Source organism: Schistocerca cancellata, chromosome 2 (assembly GCF_023864275.1).
Source record: "Schistocerca cancellata isolate TAMUIC-IGC-003103 chromosome 2, iqSchCanc2.1, whole genome shotgun sequence".
NCBI classification, from domain to species: Eukaryota; Metazoa; Arthropoda; class Insecta; order Orthoptera; family Acrididae; genus Schistocerca; species Schistocerca cancellata.
In genome coordinates this window covers 707,755,262-707,774,634 of record NC_064627.1, presented here as the reverse complement: position 1 = coordinate 707,774,634, position 19,373 = coordinate 707,755,262, and the positions used below count along the sequence as shown (strand labels likewise).

At 37.2% G+C, this 19,373-nt stretch overlaps 1 protein-coding gene across 3 annotated transcripts in view; it reads left to right on the top strand.

Moving 5' to 3' along the window:
* The window catches only part of LOC126162505 (venom carboxylesterase-6-like), a 189,550-nt gene that overhangs the window by 94,073 nt on the left and 76,104 nt on the right, over nt 1-19,373 (top strand). For all 3 annotated transcript variants that reach the window (XM_049919052.1, XM_049919053.1, XM_049919054.1), the window contains exons 6-7: nt 9,217-9,388; nt 9,491-9,669. In XM_049919052.1, coding sequence (XP_049775009.1) covers nt 9,217-9,388; nt 9,491-9,669 — 351 coding nt within the window. The remainder of the gene's footprint in view (nt 1-9,216; nt 9,389-9,490; nt 9,670-19,373) is intronic.

The window sequence follows — 19,373 nt, the reverse complement described above, 5'->3', positions numbered from 1 at the left end:
TTGTAGAGAGTTTCAGAGAGAGCATTAGGGGACAATTGACATGAACTAGGGAAAGAAGTATAGTAGAAGAAGAATGGGTAGCTTTGAAAGATGAAATAGTGAAGGCAGCAGAGGATCAAGTAGGTAAAAAGACGAGGGCTAGTAGAAATCCTTGGGTAACAGAAGAAATATTGAATTTAATTGATGAAAGGAGGAAAAAAATGCAGTAAATGAAGCAGGCAAAAAGGAATACAAACGTCTCAAAAATGAGATTGACAGGAAGTGCAAAATGGCTAAGCAGGGATGGCTAGAGGACAAATGTAAGGATGTAGAGGCTTATCTCACTAGGGGTAAGATAGACACTGCTTACAGGAAAATTAAAGAGACCTTTGGAGAAAAGAGAACCACTTATATGAATATCAAGAGCTCAGATGGAAACCCAGTTCTAAGCAAAGAAGGGAAAGCAGAAAGGTGGAAGGAGTATATAGAGGGTCTATACAAGGGCAATGTACTTGAGGACAATAGTATGGAAATGGAAGAGGATGTAGATGAAGATGAAATGGGAGATATGATACTGCGTGAAGAGTTTGACAGAGCACTGAAAGACCTAAACAAGGCCCCGGGAGTAGACAACATTCCATCAGAACTGCTGATAGCCTTGGGAGAGCCAGCCCTGACAAAACTCTACCATGTATGAGACAGGCGAAATACCCTCAGACTTCAGGAAGAATATAATAACTCCAAACCCAAAGAAACCAGGTGTTGACAGATGTGAAAATTACTGAACTATCAAGTCACGGCTGCAAAATACTAACGTGAATTCTTTACAGACCATTGGAAAAACTGGTAGAAGCCAGCCTCAGGGAAGATCAGTTTGGATTCCCTAGAAATGTTGGAACACGTGAGGCAATACCGACCCTATGACTTACCTTAGAAGATAGATTAAGGAAAGGCAAACCTACATTTCTAACATTTGTAGCCTTAGAGAAAGGTTTTGACAATGTTGACTGGAATACTCTCTTTTTAAATTCTGAAGGTGGCAGAGGTGAAAGACAGGGAGCAAATGGCTATTTACAATTTGTACAGAAACCAGATGGCAGTTATAAGAGTCGAGGGGTATGAAAAGGAAGCAGTGTTTGGGAAGGGAGTGAGACAGGGTTATAGCCTATCCCTAATGTTATTCAATCTGTATATTGAGCAAGCAGTAAAGGAAACAAAAGAAAAAATCGGAGTAGGAATTAAAATCCATGGGGAAGAAATAAAAACTTCGAGGTTTGCCGATGACATCGTAATTCTGTCAGAGACAGCAAAGGACTTGGAAGAGCAGTTGAATGGAATGGACAGTGTCTTGAAAGGAGGATATAAAATGAACATCAACAAAAGCAAAATGAGGATAATGGAATGTAGTCAAATTAAATTGGGTGATGCTGAGGGATTTAGATTAGGAAATGGGACACTTACAGTAGTAGATGAGTTGCTATTTGGGGAGCAAAATAACTGATGATGGTCGAAGTAGAGCGGATATTAAATCTACATTGGCAATGGTAAGGAAAGCGTTTCTGAAGAAAAGAAATTTGTTAACATCGAGTGTAGATTTAAGTGTCAGGAAGTCATTAGTGAAAGTATTTGTATGGAGTGTAGCCATGTATGGAAGTGAAACATAGACAATAAATAGTTTAGACAAGAAGAGAATAGAAGTTTTCAAAATGTGGTGCTGCAGAAGAATGCTGAAGATCAAAAGAGCAGTAATGAGGAGGTACTGAATAGAATTGGGGAGAAGAGAAATTTGTGGCACAACTTCACTAGAATGTGGGATCGGTTGGTAGGACATGTTCTGAGGCATCAAGGGACCACCAATTTAGTATTGGAGGGCAACGTGGAGGGTAAAAATTGTATCAATTACATAAAATATATCCTGTGATAGCCAGGGATTTCTATTAGAGCTTGTCTTTTTACCTATTTGATCCTCTGCTTCCTTCATTAGTTCATCACTCAGTGCTACACGTATGTCGTCTACTGTATTCCTTTCGCTTCTGCTTGTGTCTGTGTATGTGCAGATGGATATGTGTGTGTGTGCGCGAGTGTATACCTGTCCTTTTTTCCCCCTGAGGTAAGTCTTTCCGCTCCCGGGATTGGAATGACTCCTTACCCTCTCCCTTAAAACCCACATCCTTTCGTCTTTCCCTCTCCTTCCCTCTTTCCTGATGAAGCAACTGTTTGTTGTGAAAGCTTGAATTTTGTGTGTATGTTTGTGTTTGTTTGTGTGTCTATTGACCTGCCAGCGCTTTTGTTTGGTAAGTCTCAAAATCTTTGTTTTTAAATAAATTAGATAAGTCAAAACTGTTAGAGAAATTGTAGATCAAAAGACAAATTGTGAAAATGAAAAAAGATAGATCTGCAGGAGATGATGATATTGTTGCTGAACTGCTAAAGGAAGCTGGGCCAAATACCACCAGAGGAATAATGTACATCATACTGGGAGACCAAGGTAATACCAGGAGGCTGGACGTATTCTGTTATACATGCTCTACATAAGAAAGGGGATAATGGACCAATGTTAACAGTTATAGAGGGATATCTTTACTGCCCATCACATACAAAATTCTATCACAGTGCTTGTTAGGTAGAACACTCTTCCAGGTGAAAAACAAGATAGGAGAATATCAAGCAGGCTTCAGACCAGGAAGACGCTGTGCTGAATGGATACTCAGTTTAAAGACAGTCCGGAGGTCCCAAGGGAAGAGAAGCAGAGAGGCCAAGTGCATCATTGTAGATATCAAGAAGATTTCATTGATCAAAGAAATGGAAGAGAGGGGTCTGAATGAGAAGACGGTGAATATTATCAAACATACACTTGCAAACACCAAACCTAAATGAAATTCTTGGGAGAATTATCAGAGTCATTCGAGATTAGAATAGGAGTGAGGTAGGGCAGTGGAATTTAATCATTGTTGTTCAACATACTATTAGACAAAGTTGTCATGGAATGGGGAAAAGAACTGAAGATAAGGGGTTTTATAAACCCATCAGTTGAGGAAGAAATACCAAAGATCTACATATTGGCAGACTGGCATTCACAAATGATCTTATAATACTCACAGGTAACAGAAACTGCAGTAAACCAAATTGAGGTCCCAATAGAGGAGGTTGAAAATGTTGAACTATAGATCTCCTTTGAGAAAACGGAATACAAGTCAAACCAAATAAAGCACCAAAAAAGACTATGACAAAATGTGGTGAGATCAAGAGAGCTCAAATTCAAGTATCTTGGAGTGATTATAAAGGAAAATGGGATACAGAAAGAAGCTCACAAACAGAAAAATCAAAAGATGTCTAGATCATTCTGGAAGGCTGGAAGCATCTGCAACAAATGACACCTACTGAAATGTAAAAGTGAGATATTACAGTACACCCATAAAACCAGGAAAAGGGGTTTCCATAACTTCTGTGAAATCAGGGAATACCAGGGAATTTTAAATGTGTCAGGGAAATTGGGAAATATCAGGGAAATTTGAACAAAAAACACTGGAAAAATCTCGTTTCTGGCTCAGTAGATTAAATGGTTAGATTACTGAAATGTTGTGTATTGTTACTGGCTGCACCCAGCTGAGTACATGTGCCACTTCCCTACTCTCTCATTCCTGCTGCTTCTCCCCTTTCTATTACTCTCCTCACCTTGCAGTCAGTGCTGTTACCACTTCTTGCCACTAGCCAACAGCTACCAATAGGAGGCAGGGAGGTGTGAGGAGTGGTTTGTCTGGATCTGATTTTCAGACTCTGTAGATGCAGTGGCTGGAGATGGCGGTCATATGTGCATGACTTGTATCTGAGTGAACGTGTGTTTCTCTCATTTTCTGACAAAGGCTGTGGTCGAAATTTTGGTTGTCAGAGTGTGATTGTCTTTTCTACATGACTGTCTGCAGCTCACCGATCAACTTTACAGTGAGTTGCTACCTATCCTCATTATTATTGATTCTCAGAGTATTCGCACAAGTTATCTTTTGCATGGATTGATCACTATGGTCTCATTTCATCAACATGCTGCCTGTGACTCATGCATAGCTGGTCACATGAGTGGATTTCCACGACGGGATGAAACTGCGGGCCATTTCTGCAGGTGTCTGTAATGGATTGGGGCCTGCCGACCTGAAGCCTGTTGTTTACCCTCATGTGCAGGCCCTTCCCATCAGATCTAGTCTCATTGATCTGACCTCAGACCAGGTCTGATTGTGTGTGGTGTAATGCAGTGGATTTTCATGATTTATCCATGGGTCCAGGACTGCAGTGTTCCTTGGCAGGCCAGAGGCCACAGGTGAAGAATTTCAGGAATTGTGACTGTCTTACCACAAGTACATTATACAGTGCAGCATTTTATAGACATTTTATTTACTCTAGTACATTTTGGTACTTCAAAAGTATTGACAGTTTGTATGCTACGGACTCTACATTTCTCGAAAGAAAAATCACTCAGTACCTGCAAAATAATAGACAACACAGTGAGTAATAACCAACAATAATGAACATAATAGAACCAACATTTTATTGGCAGTCACCTGTACAATTCTTTCATGAGGCCTACTTTTTTCTGAGGTTATTTCTGAAATCAGTGAAGATATTTTAAATCTGTCTTGTGACTCCAAGGAAATGCATATTTTTTCCACCAAATATATTTTGTTTTACTGAAATCAAATAACATCAGTGGCCTTAATGAAATACGTATACCTTTTGACTTGCTTTCTCCATCTAAAAACAGTTTGTCACAAAAGATGTTGATGTTAGTACTTAAGATTTTTGCTCACATCAGGAAAAACCATCTGCTTACAAGATTTTTTTTAGATATTTACTCAGCTGACACTATTGTTTCATGTACCACAGCTGCAAAGACAGATTTAAAATACCTTCAGTTATTATAAAGCAGCTACAGACAATATGATCACACAAGCGAAGATTTTTTTCTGAAACTTCATTTCAAATTTTATAGCCTAGTTTTCCTAACAACACTGTGATCCACAGTTGGAATATTGTGTCCATATTTTTCAGCTGTCTTTTTGTATGACCTGTTTTTTACATTCTTGTTGTGTAATGTCCATGAGTAAGTTTTCACAAACAACGTATTTAGTGATACAGTTGTATGTTTTTTGATATGGTCATTGGTCCAGCCCCTTTGTTATATTTGTAGCAACTAAAACCTGCTGTCTCATGAAAACTACTCACTAAGAAGTGGTAAATTTCAAGTAACAGCTACATTTCTCTTGTTTCCTTGTTAAAATTCACTTCCTTTGACAAAACAAATTGGAGTTTGCACAATGTCACCTCACCAACATCTTAATGCACTTGCAGTTGTGACAAACTCCTGAAACAGTATTTTATTAAACAAGGAAATGTGGTCAGTTCAGGTCAAAAGTTTATGAAAAATCACATTTTCGGTATAAAAACAAACATGTAATTTCTTACCTTATCTTGTTGCAAAACCATGCTAATTCTCAATTCAGCAGCTATGAAGACTTAAAAAAATTACATCTATCCATTACATAAGTCTACAGTTACTTGTATAATGTCATAGATAAGAAAATTCCACATGCTTGTCATGTAGAAAATACTCAAACATTTCTGTGCTATAATTTGCCAAAATCTCATTTCGATAACTCGGACCATTTATGAGGCATGAGGGACACTGGAATGTTTTATTCTCTCATTCTGCAGGCAAAATCTCAAGGTTGGGCCTCCAAAAACACACAAGCGGGGGCTGCAGGTATCAAAGAATCTAACGAAAATATCTGTGGCTTGGTGGGAAAATCCATTTTTTGTGTGGCATCTCACCTTTGAAGGCACACCAGCAGGAGTGTTGTCAACAAACAGCCTATGTCATCAGCCATGTGGCAAATCTCACAGTTTCCCAGTAGTATGTCATGGTGAAAACAAGCAAGGTGAAATTCAATGCTAAATGGCTGTGTGACTGGAGATTTGAGGGCATCAGGGCCCACAAGACATCAGAATTCCAGGCTTATTGCATAGTATACAGCAAGTCTAAGTCTTTCACTCTCAGCAACATGGAAAAAATAGCCATAATTAGCAATGTGGAAGGAGCTAAACACTCCAAGGCAGTTGTGGTGATCAAAAGGACATTCATCTTTTTGTCAGTCAATAGTAAATGAAGTGCTATGACTGTTAAATGATGCATACTTTCTTAAAGGCTGCACAACACCTCACTGACGGTAATGGGATTTTGTTTTCAATGACTGCATTTTTTTTACCCTTCCATTTTGGTGGTGCATTAGGCCATTAAAAGGGTATTCCAATAATGCTTTGAAACATAAGTGATGAGAACAGGAATGTCAGGTGAGCTGGAAAACCTAGCCAACAGAGTGGCACTCAAAAGTGACTGACAGATTTTGGCATTTTCGACACACCCTTGCCCAACTTTTGTAACCTATCCATTTCTAATGTCAAGTTTTGGTGTTCACTATGAAAACTTACCAATGGTTTTTCAGTGAAGGAGAATCAGCAAGTCATGCCTTGCCACCCTGCTTTCCATATGTTTCTGTTTTTCTTGCTTCCTCTTTAGAAGAGGGTGTTGATTTCATTAATCCCTTCTTCATTGCACGTGTGTTCTGAAATCTGACATAACCATCTATTGACAACCACTATTCTTCCCCTGATACTACATATGTGCCAACTCTCCTGATTTAGGCAGGAGACTCTTGATTTTCAGATTTTTCTCCCACCTTCCGATTCTTCCATAATTTCTCTTGATTTTTAGCTAATGATCTTCAAACTTAAGATGGTTATTTTGAAAAGTCATCATTTCAGTTTTTGGCTAATTGTGTAAAGTCCTTTGCTTATGAGTCTTTTTAATTGATGTACTTCTCAAAGTTTGTAGAAATCAGGAAGTCGTGCATGACATGTTGTAGATTGTACTTTTCCTCTTTCCTGCACAGTTTGTACAATGTATATGCATAGTGCTCAGTTTTGAGCTCTGTTTTGAGTTGTGTTTGTGTGTTGTCACTGTGCCAATGCTGCCAAGTTAGTGGTTTTCCCACTAAATCTAGTGGATTCGAGCACCTATCTCATTGTTAATTGGAATTATGGTAGATTTTAAACATATTAGGATGGTTTTATAGTAAAAGTACTTTTAAAAATCATTTGATCCATTCAGTGTGCAGAAAATAGCACTGTTTAATTTATTAACATCTCTAGCTCTTGAATTTATACCATCTAAACATTTATAGAACATGGGATTCTGTCTCTGTTGCTGTATTGTTGTGTGTTATAGTATTAATAAATCTGCCGCTGCAAGCATTGTGCGTACCTATAGTGCTGGTGTTAATTTCGTGTTTGTTACATCACAGAATATTGTTTTAGCACTAAACATGGGTAAAGTAAAGGCACAATATGCCCAGAGATAATGGGAGGAGTAAAGGTAACAACTCACCATATATTTGAGGCACTGAGTTGTCAAAATTCACATAATGTTTATGTGCCTCTCGACTGTTCCAGACGTCAACTATACAGTGAATTGTTTCCTTTATTTGTTCCATGATTGATTTTTCACCAAGAGCTTTCTGTTGCTAAACAAGTGAACTTTCGGCCAAAAGGCCATCTTCTGAATTAGACGACATACACACACACGTTCAGGCAAATGTAGCTCACACTCACATGACCACTGTCTCTGGCTGCTGATGCCTCAGTAGCCAGTGGTCCTGTGTGTGTGTGTTACATTTGTGTGAATGTTTGTGTTGGTTGTCTAATTCAAAAGAAGGTATTTTGGCTGAAACCCTACTTCTTTCTAACAATGTAGCACACTTTACAGCAGTGAAAAGTTCTGTTGCCAGCAAAAGCTGACTTGAAGATTAAGTCAGGAAGACTATATTTACTCTTTTGTAAGGATTATTTTTGTCTGAAAATGCTTTTTAAAGTATGAGCATCGTTAATCGTATCATCTTAGTTAAGTGGAAGACTTTGAGAAACTCTTATTGAAAACACACTAAATCTTAACATTCATAATGGTTTTGATATGCAGACTTTGTGATGTGGTGACATTGTTTGTGCGTGTGAACATGATTCTTATGACCTTAAATGTTTAAAAAAATCTCCAAGTAAGTACAGACAGATGTAATGAGCTTGCAGAGATTTTAATATTAATTTTCTGAAAGATTGAGATGAAAGAAACAATTTGAAAATGTTACTTATCATGTACAACACGTGTTTCATTGTGTTATTCCCATTGCAATTACAAAGGCAAGCAGTACAGAAACATAAAACATATTTATAGGTGAATACTTAATCAGTACCTAAATTATTAGGTGGACAAGTTAAACATGAAAATCAGTTGCAAAAAATGGTTAATTATTGAAATTATCAAGAGGAAGGACATTTGAATCTATTAAGATTAAATTCCACATTGCTGTTTAATGTGAAATATTATTTATCAAAACTTCAGAGCAGAAGTTTGTGTCGGGTAGGACAGACATGTAAGGCTAGGTTGAGGGAGATGTTTTGAAATTGTGCAAGTAATAAAATATTTTGTGCAGGTTTTGCTGTTGTTCTTATATGTTGTCTTTTATCCTGTACCAAGTCCCCTGTATTATATTTAATCATAGTGTTATAATCCTTAAATTATTCACATAAACTGTGTCTGTGTGAATTATATTTGGTTTTCATTTAAACAATAGATCAATACTTTGAGTCTAATCATTCAGTAAACTTAATAATGTAGGTCACTTAGATCTCACTGTACATTTTGTATTTTTAAACAGTATCTTTGTAAGAACAATTTTATGAAAAGGATAGATTGCTACTCACCATAGAGAGGAGATGTTGAGTTAGAGACAGGCACAATCAAAGGACAGATATACATCTGAGCTTTGGGCCAAAAGACCTTCGTCTAAAATAGAAAACGCATGCATATTCACACACACACACACACACACACACACACACAAACACAAACACACACACCATGGCCTCAGCAGCCATAGACAGTGGTTTTTGTGAGTGTGTGTGTGTGTTTTCTACTTAAGAAGAAGGCTTTTTCAGCTGATACCTCAAATTTATAGCTGTCTTTTTTATTGTGCTTGTCTGCAACTCAATGTCTCTTCTATATGATGAGGAATTGACATCCTTTCTATAATACTGTCACTATACTATCATGGATTTACCACTGTTGCATCTTTATAAGGGTTTTGATTAATATTATTGGATATTTTTTCCAATGAAGTAAACTTTTACCTAAAACAGGAGAAACGGAGAGATGTACTTTTCCCATTTGTCCCATGTGTGGAACCAAAGTTTGCTGGTTACAGTGCAGTACTTCCTGATGAACCAAAGACCTTGATAAAAAGATGTTCATTTTCTGAAGTTCCTTTCATTGTTGGTCTGAATTCACATGAGGGAATAGCCTTTGCTAAAGGTAAGAAAATGAACTGAATTACCCATTTTTCATTTAATTTTTGTGTTCAATATAAATATTGTTTTCTAAAGAAGTTATACAGAATATTTTTCTCTTTTACAGATGTTATACAGAATGTGAGAGTAAGGGAAGAAATTGAAAATGACTTCAAAAGGTTGATACCACTGGATATGAATATTGATAATAGTAGTGATGTAGCACATGAAGTTGCCAAAGAAATCAAAACTTTTTATTTTGGAGAACATTCATTGTATGAAGAAACTATTGAACAGTTTGTGAATGTACGTGAGTGTTATATCCTTCTATTATTTGAAGACAATAAATTAAAAATCTTGCTTCCACAAGTAGATTAAGAGCATTCGACAATAGAATTTTCAAATTTAACATGTCAACTAAGGGTCAGAATTGGTTTTCAACTTTCAAAATGCTTTTGATTAATTACTGTGAAGGCAGCTTCAGTATACATCTATACTTTATCCATTTGTTTCATTTATCTAAAGACCATTTCACAATGGTATAAGATTTGTCAAGGTAATACGATACATATCAGTAGGCCAAGATATACAACACATTCAATACATAACATGCTTCATGAGGATAGGACAGTTAGTTTATATGGATAGGACACGTGGATGGGATAGGTGGCCTAGATTAAGGAACCATCCTGGCATTTGCATTAGTGAGCTAGGAAAACCATAGAAAACCCAATTCAGTATGACCAGGCAGAGTAATTCCATCCTTGTGAGTATGAGGTCAGCATCTTAATTGCTGCACTGCCTCGTTTGGTAAGTCCCTATTGTATAATGTACCTTGATTTACACACAGTTTGTTTCAGGCAACCTGTAGTATAAAACACAGTTTTATTCTTCTTTGCTGCGCAGTCCAAGGATGACCGTGATGACTCCTGGACTGTTTCTGGTAACTTATAATGTAAAACATAGCTCTGTTCTTCATTGCAACACATACGATGGATGCCAGCTGACGACTCCTGAACTGTGAAGATGCTGTTGTGTCCCTTGCATCAAATCCATACTGTGCTATCCAAGTATGCTCCTCAGTCCACTTGAAAAACTGAGTCAGCAGATATTACTATCATACGTTTTACATCTTGACACATGAACCCCCTGTGAAAGCAGTAAACTATGATCATGCATTGAAATATGACAAGATGTTGTAGTTATCCCCTTTTCACTATTACCCACTATTCTAAGTATTCATTAATTGTGTAGAATACATTAACTATGAAGAAGATGTGAGCTACCTTTTTAAATGGACATATTTTAGTAATCTTTTTCATTTCCTTTGGCAACTTATTATAGAATTTTATCTCCAGGTATAAAATGCTGTTTTGAGTTTTTGTAGTTTCTCTTGGTAAATGTAATTCCAAACTGGCTCTTGTTTCATGATTATGTATAGAACTATTAGTGAAGTATTTAGTAATGTTTTCCCTGATATGCACCACAGACTGGTAGATGTACTTACATGGCACAGTAAGGATGGCCATTTTTCTTTTTAAATAGATCTTTACAATGAGCCCATCTACTACTTCCAGTTGTTATTATTATTAGGGTCCTTTACTGCATTTTAAAAACTGTCCTGGTTTTTGTGCCTTCAATCCCCAGAAAAGAGTCCCATAGCTACAAACTGGGTGCGCGTAGCCTTAATATGTCACCACAAGACATTGGGTGTTACAAATTGATGCCAACACCCTAAGAACATAACATACTGATGGCATTCTTTGTGTCAGTGTGTTCCTTCCATGTTAGCTGACAATCAGAGTTCATCCCTAAAAATTTGTGTTTGTTACACGGTCTATAAATTTATAATCTATGCATAGTGTGCTAGAGTGTTTCCCCCTCTTTGTGCTGGGGTACGTACTGCTTGTTTTCTTTATGTCCAACATTAATTTATTACACACTGTCAAATCACTATCCTTAGGAAGACCCATGTCTGTCTGTTTCTTGTTTGACAGTTGTTTTATTACAAATTTATCAGTAGGTGGGTGAACTGTTTCCAAATTTTGCATCTTGTTTTCCAAGTAAGGTTGGAATCACTCGTTTACCATTCCTCTTACACCACTTCTAGCTTGCTTAGTAGTAGTTTATGGTCGACAGTGTCAAAAGCCTTAGACAAGTCAGAAAATGCCCTTATCACAGTCACCTTATCAAGAAGCTCATGTACCATTTTTGTGAAGTCTGTGTTGGGCGATATGGTACTTCTCCCATTTTATAAACAAAACTCAGCTTCTTTACAAAAGTTGTATTTGATTATTCAACTTATTATTTCCTCTTTCATGATTGATTCAATTATTTTCAAGAATTAAGACAGTAGTGAAACCGATCTGTAGTTTTTATTGCATCCCGCATTACCTTTCTTAAGTGCGGGACCATTCGTACATGCTTTAGGTACTCTGGGAATAAATCAGAGTACTCATTTATTATGTTTGTTAGCGGGACTTGTATGCCATCTAGTCTCCAAGTTTCATGATTTTGCTGTTTTCTCTTCATTTACAGCTCTCATGTCAAATGAAAACAAAACTGTTTTCTGTGGCTGGTAGCTATCATTTGAATTAAAATACATTCACAGGGTATATTAGTTTCAGTTTTCTAATTTTTTTTATTTCCACATTGTTGGCAGTCAAGTATTAATCATCTGTCAGAGCAATGAAGTTATTTTGTTGGCCCAAGAAATTTGGCTTTTACTAATCTTTTACTTCAGTGTGAATCTGGTGATACAAATGTGCACTTTAAGCTTAATTATGCATTTTAGCATGGTTTAAAAAATTCAGGTGCTCTTGGAGTATTGTCTGATGGGATGTTTGTTTTATGACATAATTACAAGATCTCTTAATGTTATATACCTATGTTATGCAGATGTTCGTTTGTAGATGTCTAAGCAACAAATTTGGTCAGAAATATTGAATAAACCATTTTGTTTCACATATATTGACAGCTTCAGCAGAATTTTACAAATCTACCTTTCATGAAATATAATGTTTTATTGATCACAAGACATGTTTCAATGCTCGTCAGGTGCCTCCTGTAGGCTTGACATTATATCTTAATTCGTGTTGTTTACATCATAAATTTGCAGAATGCCATTTTTCAGAAAAGTATGGACTAATGTTTTATCATTGCAACTCCCTACAAGGCTTTTATATTTGCTCCTGGAGTAGGCTATAAACTGCCAGTTATACTGTTCCCTGTATTCTCAGATAACCTCATTAATTTTTTATACCATTTGGAAAAGCCATGAAAAACTTACTGTCCTTAGTTTTGGTGTATACATATAGTTGTTTTTTTTTCCTTTTGCAAGAAATTTGTATTCTTTCTTACTAGCTTTTTGCAGTGTTGTGTAGATGTAAACCTGATTGGAAATGCTACATAACAGTATTGCAGAGTCCTGATTTAAAAAAAAAAAATCTATATTAAAGTCACCATATAGCAAAATATTAGGATACTTTGAGTTACAGAGTCTAGTTTTGAAATGAATATTATGCCATGGGGCTGTTTCTTTATTTTACATTCCTTGTTTGGATAGGATATGATAAAACAGGTGCACTAAATATAACAGCTTCATATGTCTCCTCTGAGCAACATGCCGCAGTGCTGCACATTGTCAGCGATATCCCACTACGCATGAATTTCCAAACAGAAATAGTGTGAGCAGAGGAAACATCTAGTACAGGCTTCCTACATGACTGTAGTTGTGCATGCACAGTAACGCCTGTTTTCTGGTGGTTTCCAGCAACTGTTCAGTGAACCTATTTCTAACAGCTCACGGGAAAATATTGCGAATGGTGATATGAGAAGCAGTACTTTCAAAGTAAATTTCCTTTTACACAGAACGAATTATGTTATGTTAGAATGTGCAATGAATTTCTGAAGTTCCAGAGTGTTTGATTCTCTTTCAAAACTTAACACTTTCAGGACCAGCCACTAGAAAATTTTGGGCCTAGAAGGCCAATCATTTATGTCATTACTTACACTTTTACTAGCACATTTGTGACTGATATGTATTAAAGGGCAACAAATGCAAAAAAAGATCAATATCATATGTGAAAACTTAGCTTTCCTTGTAACTATACTGTATGTGTATTAATTTTAAACTTTTCCTGTTTTGTGTGTCCATGCTACTTAACAATGATGTTGCTATTGGCTTACTACATCATGTGTCCTATGCTCTGCACATCTGCTGTCTTTGGCTGGCAAGATCACATGACGTGAGCTACGATTGGCTGGCAAAAGCACATTGCAATCTTGATTTCAGTGCTTTGGAAACTAATGGGCAGTATTTGGTGGAACTTGTATTTATACTTCTGTAATAAGAAAATATGCAGTGTACATATTGCTGCACTTCAAAGATGTTTCCAAAACACATTGTTTAACATTGGAAAAGTGTATTTTAACTGTTAAAAAGCATATTTTTAAATGGGAAATCCAGGATATATCTGGGAATTTTTTTTCTTGTCTGCATATACACCCTGGATAATCAGAGAATAGAGTGAAGATGACATGGATACCACTGATGCTACTGATAACTGCTTCCAAGCTAGCTGGTCAGGATATTTATATTGAATTGAGGAGACACCTTGCCGTGAGAAATCATTCATAATGACTGAATTGGCACAATTTATTATGAGTGGTCAGCATTCTCTAGCCCTACTACATTAGCTCAATGGGTTTGTTTCAGTACAATAATGCTCCATCAGGTCCCTGAAAGGTATTGTTGGATCCTATCTAATGCATCTTACTTAATGTTATGAGGGCAACGAAGGCAGTTTGGTGTGCATTTATCTTACACTTTTCTGCTGAGTTCACTTGCAGGCAACACAGAAGTGTCCATGTCACACTGTTAGTGACTGACTAACCGTGTTGAAATATTTACACCTTCCAGCTGGCTTGTGTTGACACATCCCTACACTGAAGCAATGCTGGGCTGTGGAGACATAGAAAGTGTTTTACTCTTCTGTTTCCATACTATCTCGATGCATAACAGGGCCATGTATGGTGTGACTGAAGAGGCTTTATGGACCATTGCAGTGTCTCCAGATGGTGTGCATTCTTCTAAGAGGGCCGTGTGCACCTTAGTGATTTGCACACTCTATGCGGCTGGTAACAGCTGCAACCCCACAAAATGATGGAGCCATTGAGAGAGAAATTTTGAATGACTTGTGTGCAACTGCAAGCCTTATCACAGCAGTTCAACTTTTCCTATAGTGCAGTGTATGATATTGTTCGTGAAACATTGGAACTTTGTTATGTTTGTGCTCGCTGGGTGTCAGACAACCACAAGAACCAGTGGATGATGACAAGCTTGGCTCACTTAAGGCATTATGCCACGGAATGGCATAATTTTCTGAAAGGAATGATCACTGATGATGAGCCATGGGCATACCACTACGTGCTTGAAACCAAGCAGGCCTCTGTGGAGTGGAAACATGCTGGTTCCCCAGTGCAGAAAAAATTGAAAATGACTCATTCTGCTGGGAAAGGACTTGTAACAGTGTTCTGGGACATGCATGGTGTGTTATTGGTGGACTTTACTGAGCATGGGATCACTATGAATTCTGCAGCCTACGTTAAAACTTAAGCTGTGTTGTGCTCTTCATGGTAAACACCACAACATTAACACTTTTGTGGTTTTTACCCATTTTTTAGAATTTGTTAAGGTACCTCAGCTGTTACAGAGTCTTATTTGGGTCAGAATTACAAATATGCCTTTGAATAATTTTTAACTTGAACCATTTTCTCAAAAAAAAAAAAAAAAAAAAAAAAAAAAAAAAAAAAAAAAAAAAAAAAAAAAAAAAAAAAAAACCGGGACACATATGTCCCACTGATCATTTCTGGAACCGATTTTCCTCACAATGAAGTTACTACAAATTAGTGTAAAATTTATGAACAAGGCTTATTTGCACCAGTATTTAACATCAATGTATTGGAAATTAAATGTAACTCATTTTTGCCAATATGCAAACATGTGGTATACTTTATTATTTACAACAAAAAAATGCATTTTGCTACTTATTGAATATTACTTACATTGAGTGAAATTTTGGAAAGCAAGGTGAAATAGAAAGTGGCATGTTACAGGATGAACAAACATATTTTGTTCGTTTTTCAGTGTATTTTGTGCTGCAAAACCTACACCACCTCCTGGTATTTTGCTTCTTGGGAATATGAGACTCGACATTCATAAGCCTTACTTCCTGTGGTACTGCAGTGACACCTCTTTTGCTAGAACAGAAAGCAGGTGATGGGCCCTTCTTCATTCTTGATGAAAATCCATTTATCAACTGCCTTGCTAGTCTCATTCAAAATGACAGCTGGTTTACGTTTCGTCTTGACGGTCAAAATAGTACACAAGAGTTGACGATGGCTAAGTCAACAAAAAAATAAAACAGTCGGTGCCACCATTTTACTGATCGCCTGCCAACCATATACCTTTCTCTTAGCTGGTCCAAACGATCTACTCCACCCATAGTATTACTTCAGGACATGAAATGCTGATTGTGGATCCATCTTTCAATTTTCTTTTGATGAATACAACACCTTTAGGATTGTGTGTAGTCGAAAGGAGACAGACTGCTTTGCTATCTTGCCACTTAACAGCAGCAACACCAGATTTGACAGCAAATGTAAACTCTCCACAGTTTAGACTTGGTAATTTACCCGCCAAAATTGGAGGTAGGCCTTTTCTGTTTCTTCTGACGGTACCACAGCTATAAAGGCCCCATTTTCTCAGTTCCTTCATTAGTCTAAATGTTGAAAAGAAATTATCAAAAACCACAGTTCTATTGGAATTAAAAAATGGTTCTAGCATTACTCTTTCACACATTTGGCAATCTTTGATTTCCCCTCTACTGGCAGCAGATTTACCTGTGTAGACATCAAAATTTGAAATAAAATCTGTGTTTGCATCAGAAAGGCACCAAATTTTATAACCTCTTTTTACAGGTGTCATGGGCATGTACTGTTTCAGGCTTGTTCTTTGTTTGAATGCAACCATTGACTCATCAACTGCAAGTGAAGTAGAAGGGTGATATACTTTCAAACAGTTTTTGTGTAGGGCTGAGATTTTGTACAACTTGTCATAACCAGGATCGTTTGTTGCTGGCTGAAACAAATTATCATTGCAGTGAAGGTTCTCTATTATTTTCTTATAGCGAGCAAGTGTCATAACATTCGATACTGCATTTACATTTAGATATGGGTCTGAGCTCCAGTAACTGGCTGCTTCAGGTAATTGATGAATACCCATTACTGTGATCATACCCAGAAAAGCTTTTAGTTCCTGAACTGTGAGTTCCCTCCACTGTGCACTATTCTTCTGTTTGGCATACAAATTTGTTTGAAAGCAGATCTGTTGCATCATCGAATCCTCAAACAATTTTTCAAAATACACAAGTTCATTGTCTGCCAAAGCAAAGTTTACTGTTGGTTTTGGGTCGAACACTGAGGGTAAATTTAGTTCTTCAAAGTGAGCTACATCATCATCCCAGTGAGAATCTGTAAATTCACCAGTTTCATCATCTTGCTCAAAATTCACTCCACTTTCACTCGCAACACTGATGTTTTCATCTAACAACGAATCTAATTGCACGTCGTTGTTGAAAATCTGTTCCGTATAATTATGTGTCCATGTTTCTAATGGTGTGCTTGGAGTAGACAAATGATTATGAGATGAGAAAACCTCCTTTAGATCATCATCATCAGCTTCAATGTCCAATTCTTCTGGATTATCTGGCAGTGAAAATAAAAAATCCAGGATCTCGCTGTCTTGCAGCTTCTGCATAAAGTAACAATAATATGTCTTAGTTCAAGGGTTGTTTCTTAGTCACATTTGCCTCACATATGTGTAAGAACACTATGCTCATGACAGTATTTTGAACATCGACTGTCAGCACTCCTAGGAGAAAAGAAGTATAATGAATCTCCTTTCTCCTTACCAGCAAGGTGTATCTCAAAAGAAAGCGACACACAGTATGGCATACCAACAAAAATAATACAAGGTGTACAACTTTGCTTCCACCATTTTTTCACCAACATTTAAGGCTTTAATCAAACAAATTGGTTACACATATATCATTCAAAGTATTTTCCATCACTGGCCACTACTATCTCCCATCTTTTGGGCATTGTGCAAATCCTGCATTGAAAAAATTGTTCATCTTTTGTAGCGATCCAAGAATCGATCCAATTTGTGACTTCTTCATGAGATTGGAAGTGTTGGTCAGCCAGGCTATGCACCATAGATCTAAACAGGTGATAGTCAGAGGGAACAATGTCTGGAGAATATGGCAGGTGGGGTAGGACTTCCCATTTTAACATTTCCAAGTACGTTTTGACCTCTTTTGCAACGTGGGGTCAAGCGTTGTCGTGCTGCAAAATCACTTTATCGTGCCTCTCACTGTGTTGTGGCCATTTGCCTTTTAATGCTCTGCTCAAATGCATTAATTGCATTCAATAACGAGCACCTGTGGTTGTTTCAGTTGGTTTTAACACCTCATAATACACAACGCTGAGGAGGTCCCACCAAATGCAGGGCATGATCTTGGAGCCCTGAATATTCAGTCTGACCATCGATGTGGAAGCATGGCTGGCATATCCCCATGATTTTTTGCATTTAGGGTTATCGTAATGAATCCATTTTTCGTCCCCGGTCACAATGCAATGCAGAAATCCCTTCCGTTTTTGCCTCTGAAGCAACTGTTGACAAACACACAAATGCCGTTCAACGTCTCTTGGTTTCAGCTCACATGGGACCCAAGTTCTTTCTTTCTGAATCATGCCCGTAGCCTTGAGATGTTTTGAAATGGCTTACTCTGTCACTCCCACTAACCATGCCAATTCTTCTTGAGTTTGATGCGAGTCTTCATTCAGCAATGTCTCCAATTCTGCATCTTCGAAAACATTCTCTCTTCCACCACTTAGCTGGTCTACAATGTTAAAATCACCGTTCTTGAAGCGTTGAAACCACTCATGACATGTTCTTTCACTAATAGCATCCTTCCCATTTGTACTTGAGAGCATTCAGTGAGACTCAGCCACTGTTTTCTTCATATTGAAACAAAACAGTAACACCTCCCACAAATGATGAGAATTAGGCATGTAAACTGACGTTTTCAGTCTAGTACAGCTTAATGATTCAGACACAAATCAACTAATGTTTGAATGAGGTTATGTTGACCAATGTCCAAGCTAACTGCCTGACATCTGTGATTTGTCTCTTTCGACCGCTACTTACGGTTGTCGCCACCTATTGGCAAACGGCGGAAGCAAAGTTGTACATCTTTTAATATCCTGGTTAACCTAACATAAAGTTAAACACATATAACCCGATACTCTACTATGTATCCCTAGACATGAGTTCATAGTATGATGAAACAAGCTGGGATTTCTTTACCTCCTCTCTTGTTTTGCCATCTGCCTCCTTAAATTCATTTTATTTTCATTTTCGCCTAACTACCATAAAAATACATGAGTATTATCTGTGTTTTTATGAGAAAGGTTGGCCCTCAGTCTTAAGCAATACAGCACCAGATCTAATTTTGTGTATGTAATTATTTTCCTGATTTATTTTGACTGTTCCTAATTAATACCTTTGCTGTAGGGTGAAATCAGTAATTGCTTTGTGACTTAGATTCTAATTAATACCTTTGTTATAGGGTGAAACCAGTAATTGTTTTGTGACTTAGATTCTGTTCTTGACTTATAACCAACTATAAATTCTATACTAATTATAAACATTTGGAAGAAGAACTACTAGGATTCTTGAAGTATTTATTTGGCTCCATTCAAAAACATTTTAGCAAAGCCAGCCCTTAATTAATTCCAAAATAATTACCAGGTTTGTCAGAAGTATTGTTTGTATAACTATATCTGTTAATTTCATCATTTAAACAAATAATTCGGCCCATCCTTTGTGTTGGAAGTAACTGTCGAAAAGGAGGACTTTTTTCTATGTATTCAGTTAAGTGAATGAG